Source organism: Myotis nattereri, assembly GCF_964212035.1.
Source record: "Myotis nattereri genome assembly, chromosome: 15".
NCBI lineage: Eukaryota > Metazoa > Chordata > Mammalia > Chiroptera > Vespertilionidae > Myotis > Myotis nattereri.
In genome coordinates this window covers 1475812-1484582 of record NC_138090.1, presented here as the reverse complement: position 1 = coordinate 1484582, position 8771 = coordinate 1475812, and the positions used below count along the sequence as shown (strand labels likewise).

Below are 8771 nucleotides of genomic sequence, written 5' to 3'. Positions count from 1 at the left end.
GGGCGGGCCTTCTGGGAAGCCCAGGGCAGGGCGAGGCTGAGAGATGGCCCTTCCGCGGGGTAGGGTGGGAGTTAGAGGGGTTAGAGAGGGGTAGGGAGAGCACTTGGACGGTGGCACCCCCCTCGCCCACACCTGTCTGACCCACCTGTTAGAAATGCTGTCAACGATGTCGCAGGAATGAAAGGAACACTCGGAACTGGATCGGCCAGGAGATTGACGGCTGCGGGAAGGGTGCTCCTCCCGCGGGAACCCTGGGCCACAGCACACGGAATGGGTATTCCCTTTCGGTTTTATTTCCTGCCCCTCATTCTGAAATCTGACTTGATTGGTCAGGGCTCAGAGATGAAATTCCCATTAATGTGCACTTGGCTAATGCGCCGAGGGCAGGGTCAGCGATGGTCCCAGCAGGGCTGTCCCCAGCACCAGCGAGGTCTGCATGCGGCACACGGCCCGGTCAGCCGCCTAAAAATAGCCGGGTCTCAAATGTCCCCCTAGAGTGTGTCCCTGACTCAGCAGGTGGGGCCTGGCTCCAGGCGGAGAGGCTCAGCCTGCTGCTCGAAGGCAGCCACCACTAGGGGAGGGGGGGTTAGAGAGCAAGGTTCCCAGGGCCTGTGAGGCCTTCCTCACGGGGCAGACGGACCGACCAGGTGTGTGTGTGTGTGGGGGGGGGTTGAAGCAGGGGATCCCTCGGGGGTGAGGACGACGGAGCCCCAACACGCTAGGGCGTCTGCATGCACGACTCCGGGGACCAGGTTCATTGACGCAGATCCGTTTTATTGAGGAACTACAGGGGTATATATAGCATGAGGGGACCAATCAGAGGGAGGCACGTTGCTATAGGCGACCAATCAGAGGGAGACACGTTGCTATAGGCGACCAATCAGAGGGAGGCACGTTGCTATAGGCGACCAATCAGAGGGAGGCACGTTGCTATAGGCGACCAATCAGAGGGAGGCACGTTGCTATAGGCGACCAATCAGAGGGAGACACGTTGCTATAGGCGACCAATCAGAGGGAGGCACGTTGCTATAGGTGACCAATCAGAGGGAGGCATGTTGCTATAGGCGACCAATCAGAGGGAGACACGTTGCTATAGGCGACCAATCAGAGGAAGACACGTTGCTATAGGCGACCAATCAGAGGGAGGCACGTTGCTATAGGCGGCCAATGGCTGAAAGGCTGGGGTACTATGCATGTGGCTCTAGGAGTTAGTTCAGGCGGGCGTTGCTACTTCCTGGTGTGCGGAGGAAGCATGTCATGGTGGAGTGTGCTCACACCATTGCAGCAGCCACAGCGCTGAGACATACTTCCCGAGCTCTACTACAGGAGGTGGCAGAGGTGCGTCCAACGACTGGTTTGTGTACAAGCCTGGGCCTCGCTGGGCCACATAAACTGGTCCTGGCTGGTTTTGCCTGGACAGAGGGCTCTGGGCAGACAGATCAGGGTGTGAGGGGCAACTTCCTGAAGCCACATGGGGTGTCCTCCCAGCAAGGAGGCCAGGCAGCCGGTCCCTTCACCCTGCCTGGTGCTGGGCAAGGGGTGCTCAGTCCCAGCCACGGCCTCCAGGTCTCAGTCCCTCCCCAGGTGTGGGGAGCGGCCACAGCGTTCGGACAGGTTCAAGCCTCGGACTGAGGAGAGGGCACAGGCCTCTCATGGCCACGTGCGAGTCCCAGCTTGGAGGGCAGGGCCCTCCCAGCACAATTATAGCCAACAGCTGTGGTTGTGAGCTTGACCGTATGGTCCAAACGCGTGGCCCCACATGCCTGAGTGAGGTGGGCTTGATAGAGTTCAGGTGCACGTAGTTGAGTAGGATTGAAACCACGAGAATGTTGTAAACATCTTGGCCACGCCCTGACTTTGCCTTGTGGCATCTGCTATAAAATAAAGACACGGCTTGTAGCCCATGGCGCTGTCTCTCCATCGGGAGCAGCGTCCCACCCAGACCCAGCTTTCTTCTCTTGTCTGTCTTTTCTAATCCTTCACCGCCCCCTCTCAGGGTCTCTGAACTAGGCTGAGCTGGTGCGGCACATAAGGTGCCCTGGGGCTGAGTATGCCATGGCCGTGCCAGCTCACCACACCCAGGGTCTCCCCCGCCTGGTCCCTGGTCCGGGGCAGCAGTCATTGGGGCAGGAGCGAGGTCTGCAGGCGGCCGGGTCCGGGCAGGGACCAGAGCCCTGTTCTGAGTCCCTCCTAGAACCCATCTCCTGCTGGCTCCCACCCCACCCTCACATCGAGGAGCCAGTTCCAGAATGTTCCAGCGCTGACAGCAGAAAGGCAGGCCCCGGGAGCACGGGGTGGGCGGACAGAGCCAGACTCTCTGGGCAAAAAGCAGGGGAAGTTCCAGTCCCTGGAGCGTGGGCTGCGGGCCCTGCCAGGGGCTCCCACTCCAGCAGGAGGCTTTCCCAGACCCGGCCTGCCCGGGGTACCCAGGCGGCAGGGGGAGCGGGGGCCTCGTCTGCCCGCAGTTCTTTCTCAGCTTATCCTGCCCCTCCGGCTGCCACAGCGATGCCCTGTATCCAGCTTTAAATGACCCACATTCTTAAAATGCGAAAATGGCCCGGACAGCGTGGCTCACCGGGGCACAGGCCCGGGTTTGTAGGCTCGATCCCCAGTGTGGGGCGTGAAGGAGGCAGCTGATCCATGATTCTCTCTCATCATTGATGTTTCTCTCTCTCCCTCTCCCTTCCTCTCTGAAATCAATAAAAAAAAAATATATAGTAAAAATACTGCCACTTCTTAACCCAGCAGCTTCACTTTGAGGGATCTCCCTAAAGCGGGCGGGAATTCCGGGTCACAGCCCCAGCGTTCATCCATGAAAGGGTTCACAGTGGCCTAAACAGCAAGGGTGCAAACGCGATAGAAACACACACACACACACACACACACACACACACACACTCACACTCACACACACACACGGCATTACCAGATGTGCACAAAATATACCACGTTCCATGGTGGTTGTCTGAGTGCTGGAATCCGTAGCACTTTTTATTATATATACTCGCCTGTGTTTTTCCAAGTCTTTGGCAATCGGCATTGACAAATAAAGGGAAAGGAATCATTTTCAAAGACCATGTTTAAACCGAGTGGATGCACAGGACATTGATTGACAAGAGGGGCGGGGCAGGGGGCAGCGGAGGAGGGAGCCCTCTTATGCTTGTACCTGATTTGTACCAGCCTGGGGAGGCCTTTTCAAAAATAAATAAGTGAAGGTCTTTTACAAGGAAATAAGCTCAGGCACTGAGCACGCTTGAGGGGGGCCAGGTAAGTACCTTCATTGCCGAGGGGGGCTCTGGGCCCAAAGCCACTGCCAGTACCCAGGACCCGGCTTGTTATGGGCGTCAGCTCAGTACACGTGGGGCCTCCAGCCCCCGGGGTCAAGGGTGGGGCCCTCTCCTCCCCACACTGTTTCCCAGAGGAAAGGCAGGCTGGCTGAGGGGGGTGGGGGGGAAGCTTTAGGGGCCATTGGTGTGGGACCTCTGACCCCTGTGCCCCTGGGCCTGGCAGAGGGCCACCCCACATGGGTAACCCCGTCACCTTGTCTGATAGGAGAACCATCCAGATGGGCCACCCTGCCCAGCCCTGGAGCAGCACAGAAGGGATGGAGGCAGGCGGCCACCCTGGGCCCAGGCTGCTGGAGGGCAGTGTCTGTGAGACCAAAGGCTCCGTCCTTCCTGAGGCACCTGGGGTTCAATCCACTCCCCAGTTTTCTGTGCACATGGAGGTGCGGGGTCTGACCATCCTGGGCAGGAGGGCACCCCCCCCCGCCCCCACACACACACCCAGAGCTGTGGAGCAGCGCCCCCTGGAGGCACAGGGAGGGGGAGCAGCACCCCCTGGAGGCACAAGGAGGGGGAGCAGCGCCCCCTGGAGGCACAAGGAGGGGGAGCAGCACCCCCTGGGAGTGGAGCAGCGCCCCCTGGAGGCTCTGGGAGTGGAGCAGCGTCCCCTGGTGGCTCTGGGAGGGGGAGCAGCGCCCCCTGGAGGCTCTGGGAGGGGGAGCAGCGCCCCCTGGAGGCTCTGGGAGAGGGAGCAGCTTGGAAAGGTGGCCTCAGGCAGGAAATGCCCAGCTTCCTTCCATGTTTACAGTCACCCACCCCCTGCCTTCCTTTGTCCCTGGCGTTGGGTGTGCCCGCCTCCCGGATCAGAGATCTTTCCAGGAATCGGAGGGGAAGGCTGTTCAGAAACCGTGTGGGCTCTGCAGACGGGGAGCTGCAGCTCTGAAGGCAGGACAGTGAGTGGGGACCTGAGGGCGGTCACTTCTTCGAGGTCCTCCCGACCCCCCACTTCACCAGGAGCCCCTCTTCCTGCAGCAGCGGCCTCACCAGCGGGACCCGGAGGGGGAGTCAGGCTGGGCTGCTGGGCCGGTGCCCTTGGTGCCCCCCTCATCCCCCATGAGGCTCCTGGGAAGGGACGAGGGGGGCAGGGGCGCTCTCCGGGGGCCGCATGATTCCAGCAGGGCCGGCGGCCAGGCCCTGAGACCCTGGGCCCGGAGGGTCCCCGTCCTGCCAGCGGCGCCCGGACAGCAGTCACCCTCACAGCCGAGCGGCTGAGCCCTCTGCCTCCGCGTCAGGAGAGTGGACGCAGAACCTGTCCCCGCGTCAGCCACAGGCGCCTCGGCCAGGCAGCAGCTCCCCACGGGCCGCGCCCACGGCGGCTTCATCAGCATTTTCCAGAACAGGCCCCAGCACAGGGCCCCCAGGCGCTCCCCGAGCTCGGTGCCCGCGCCCGAGCCTAGTCTCCGTACTGCACCTCGGCCTGCAGCTCCTTGGTGACGTAGCCGACAAGCAGCGCCAGCAGCCGCTCCTGCAGGGCCTCGCTGCCCATGACCAGCATGGTGAGCTGCACGGCGTCCGTCCACTCCAGGTGCCTGACGATGGCCGTGACCTGGTTGAGCAGCTTCTCCTGCTCGGCGGGCGGCAGCTCCATGAGGATCTGAGGGACCGGCTTAAACTGCCCGCTGGTCATCCAGGCCCCTAGGAGCCCCCCGACGGCGCCCCCTGGGGGACAGGAAGGTTTGGTGAGTCAGGCTGTTCACAGTGCCGGCTCGGAGCTCGCTGGGAGCACGTCACAGGATTCAGGTGGCAGCCCATGGCTCAGGCCACAGTTTGTGGTCCAGGTCACAGACCGTGGTTCAGGCCCAGCCTGTGGTCCAGGTAACAGCCCGTGGTCCGGGTCAAGCCCGCGGTGGGGTCACCCGGGAACCTGCTGCTCCCAGACTAGAGGGAGCAACTCACGCGACCTCTAAGGGACCATGGAACCAGCCCAACCTCCCTCATTGGCAGAAACTGGTCCTCAGATGGGAGCAGGGGTGAGACCAGGGGCAGGTGTATGTGGGCAATCGTGGGCGCTTCTCCTGCACAGACTGGGGACTGGGGACTGGGGTCGGGCCGGGCGCTCTCTGAGCGGCCAGAGTCCTGGAATCCCAGCTCCCTCCTGACCCTGCAGTGAAGACAGGACCTGGCCTGCCCAGGGGACACAGGGCACACCCCGGGGCAGGGCGCCTTCCAGTCCACAGGCGCGGAGCCACCGGAGGGCGCCCTGCGCTTCTGAGACACAGACACGTGTGTCCCTCTGGACACGTCTGTACACAAAGGCCGAGTCTCAGGCTCAGCTCGCCAGCCCCTCACGCGGGTGACAGGCTCCTGTGAGGCCCCTGGGGACTCAGGGCCTCTGTCCCCCACCCCACGGGGCACTGCACTCACCAACGGCCAGTCCCGGTGGGCCCCCGACCAGGCCCCCGACGAAGGCCACGGCACCGGTGACCAGGGCGCCCCGCCCCGCGTGCTTGACGGCCGCCTTCATCTTCCTCGCCTCCGAGAGGGAGCACAGCAGCTTCATGGCCTCCTCCACCATCAGGGGCATCGCGTGCCACACCGACCTGCGGAGGGAGGGTCCCACGCGTCAGCTCCCGCCCAAAGCTCGCTCGTCCCCGTATCCAGGGCGGACCCCCTGCTCCAGGACCCCAGCTCTGCGGTGGGCGAGAGGACAGCATCGTCACGTGACAAGTCCTCTGTCACCGAGAAAGCGGGGCTTCCGGTAGTCAATAAGCAAACAGGCCCGGCTGGTGTGGCTCAGTGGTTGAGGAGGTCGGGGTTCGATTCCCAGTCAGGGCACAGGCCCTGGTTATGGGCTCGATCCTCAGTGTGGGGAGTGCAGGAGGCAGCCCATCAATGATTCTCTCATCACTGATCTCTCTCTCTCTCCCTCCCTCTCCTTTCCTCCCTGAAATCAAGAAAAAGAAAAATAATAAAAAAATAAAAATCCACCACCGTGAAAGGCAACCCACCCCCATTTGTGGGCCGGGAGGCGGCAGAAACACACAACAGCCAGAGAATAAAAGAATCACACAATCCCAAGGACCCGAGGACGCGTGGATCGTACGGAGCAGGACTCCACTTTGGGAACCACGTTACAGCAAGTCTCTGGGGGTCAGGAACTGTTGGCCAAGCCGGCAGGTGGGACATGGCAGGGCGGGGCAGGCTCTGCCCAGGGTCCTGGGGATGGAGCGCCCCCGCCTGGCAGGGCTGGGAAGTAAATCAAAGCTGAGCTATTTCCAGCTTGAGCTGCAGCCAAGCCAAGCCCAGCACCTCCCTCCCCCACCCCTTGGGGGGCGGGGGGGGGGGGGCTGACTCATGCTGGCAGCTGTAAGGAGCCCGAGGGCACAGGGCAGCCTCTCGCTCCATGTCTTGGGGTTGATGAGGGTTTTCTGAACCGCGGGCAACCCGGACCCGTCTCCTCTGTGCAACTGTCCTCCTGGTCCCGGGGGGAACTGGGAGCTGCCCCACCCACAGGCAGGGTTTCGGCCCTTCTCGCTGTCCCGGGAGAGCTGCGGCCCCGCAGGCCAGTGCCTGGGACCCTTCTTTATATATTTTATATTTATATGTTTTACATGGACTTCAGAGAGGAAGGGAGAGGGAGAGAGAGAGAAACATCCATGATGACAGAGAATCACGGATCTGCTGCCTCCTGCATGCCCCCCACATGGGATGGAGCCCACAACCCGGGCCTGTGCCCTCACCGGGAATCGAACCCTGACCTCCTGGTTCATGGATCGACCCTCAAGCACTCAACCACGCAGGCTGGGCCCTGACATTCCCCAGATCACGGCCCCCAAGGGCACACACAGGTCACTGAAGGTCACGGTAGCTCCCCAGCCTGGTGGGGGGAGCTGCCTTCACAGCGAGCCCAGGGTCTCCAGCCGCACCCGGGGGGGCAAGACTGAAGGGCCTGACCCGGGACCCCAGCGTCCCCTCGAGTCAAATTGCAAAACAGCATCAGCCAGAGGAGTCAGTCTGCCAAGTGGGGATTGAGGCAGCGGAGGGCGGGCCCTGGGGCGCTGGCCCAGGCACTGGTGGGTGTGTATGTGGGCGGGGCGGAGGGCGGGGGGTGGGGGGCGCTGGGCCCGCTCCACTCCCAGGAGTCCCGGACCCCCAAACCCCTCCTGACCCCCCTGCGTCCCAGAGAGCTGTGTGCAGAGTTAGCAGGGGTGACTCCTGGCGGATGAGCAGGGACTGAAAAGGCCAACACGCCGGAGACCGGGTCACGGGGTCAGCTCCTCTGCACCGTGGACTCTTCCCTCCCGCCTCGGAGACGCCCCTGCCCCGTCCCCTCCTCGCAACACGGTCTGGGGTGCCGCCCGGAGCAGTGCCCCCCACCCCCGATATCCGTTCTCCTCATCTCGGACCCGCGCTGTGGCCTCTGCCTTCGAACGGCCTTTTCTTTCTAGGGGAGCAGCTGCTGGCATTCCAATCGGGGAGCGCACAGGCACCTGAGCCCGTCTCCGCTGCCAAATCGGAAGGGAGGGCCGGCCGCCCACCCGCCTCCCCGCAACCGAGGCCGGAGCTGCCCGCTGCGCCCCGCCTGCCTGTGCGCCTCCGGCCACCCTTTAAAGGCTAACGCTGCCCCCAGGCCCGACCAAGAGGAACCCCCTCCTACATCGCGGACAGACCCCCCCCCGGGTCCCCCCAACCCCCCGCCCAGAGCCTCCTCCCCCGGGCAGGCCAGGTGCGCGCCGGTTCGCAGGTGCCGCCCGGACTGAGCGGCTCCCCGAACGCCCGCCCCGACGCCCCGGCCCGGCGGCAGGACACGCCCGCGGCGGGGACGGGCGGGGACGCGGCACCGGGGGGCGGGGAGGGCGCGCCGGCACCGGGCCCCCGGGAGGTCACGCACCGCTTCCCGGGCCGCGCGGCGAGTGACGGGCCTGGCGCCGGGGCCCCGCGGGGCGGTGCGTGCGGCCGGGGTCAGGCGCCCGGGGCCACCCGCGCTCGGCTTCCGCTTCCTCCGGGCGGACCGCACGCCCCGCGCTCCGCGTCTCCATCCGGAGGATGAATGAGCCGCCGGGGCCGCCGCCGGTGCAGGTCGCTCCGCGGGCCCCGGACACGCGCGCCCCCCACCCCCCGCTCCCCGCTCCCCGCTCCCCGCTCCCGGCTCCCCGCTCCCCGCTCCCCGCCCGCGCGGCGCTCACCTGCGGGGGCCGCCGCGTCACCGCCGCCGCCCGCGGACTCGGCCCGAGGGTCACCCCGACCGCGAGCTCCGCACAGGCCCCGCCCTCCCGCCTTCCGGCTCGGGCGCCGGGACCTTCCGGGTCGCCACGGAACACGGAGCCGCCACGGACGCGGAGCCGCCACGGACGCGGAGCCGCCACGGACGCGGAGCCGCCACGGACGCGGAGCCGCGGGACCGGGTCCTGGGGCGCAGCGACCGCGCTCGGGTCCCTGGTCGCCGGCCTCTCGGGAGGACCCCTCCGACCGGCCCCGCCCCCGGTC

The 8771-nt window shown here is 64.7% G+C and overlaps 1 protein-coding gene across 3 annotated transcripts; it reads right to left on the bottom strand.

Moving 5' to 3' along the window:
* Positions 1-2958: 2958 nt before the first annotated feature.
* LOC308530398 (protein C19orf12 homolog) lies at positions 2959-8557 on the bottom strand. Of its 3 annotated transcripts, XR_013996841.1 has the most exons (4): positions 8471-8551; positions 5709-5884; positions 3920-5003; positions 2959-3870 (listed from the first exon to the last, which is right to left on the bottom strand). XR_013996841.1 is itself a non-coding variant. In XM_081107010.1 (3 exons), exons 2-3 carry the CDS (start codon positions 5866-5868, stop codon positions 4738-4740), a joined length of 426 nt encoding a protein of 141 aa, XP_080963136.1. In that variant the 5' UTR covers positions 5869-5884; positions 8471-8557; the 3' UTR covers positions 2959-4737. The 3 variants fall into 3 exon arrangements, 2 of the variants coding, with proteins under 2 accessions (XP_080963136.1, XP_080963137.1); XM_081107010.1 differs by having other exon boundaries at positions 2959-5003; positions 8471-8557; XM_081107011.1 differs by lacking the exon at positions 8471-8551 and adding an exon at positions 8176-8218 and having other exon boundaries at positions 2959-5003.
* Positions 8558-8771: the final 214 nt, after the last annotated feature.

What these genes read in the sequence shown, in the direction of transcription:
- LOC308530398 (XM_081107010.1), bottom strand. Translation starts at nt 5,868, where the DNA reads ATGCCCCTGATGGTGGAGGAGGCCATGAAGCTGCTGTGCTCCCTCTCG. An exon ending in CCCACCGGGACTGGCCGTTG is followed by an intron (nt 5,004 to 5,708) that starts GTGAGTGCAGTG and finishes CCTGTCCCCCAG; the next exon opens with GGGGCGCCGTCGGGGGGCTC.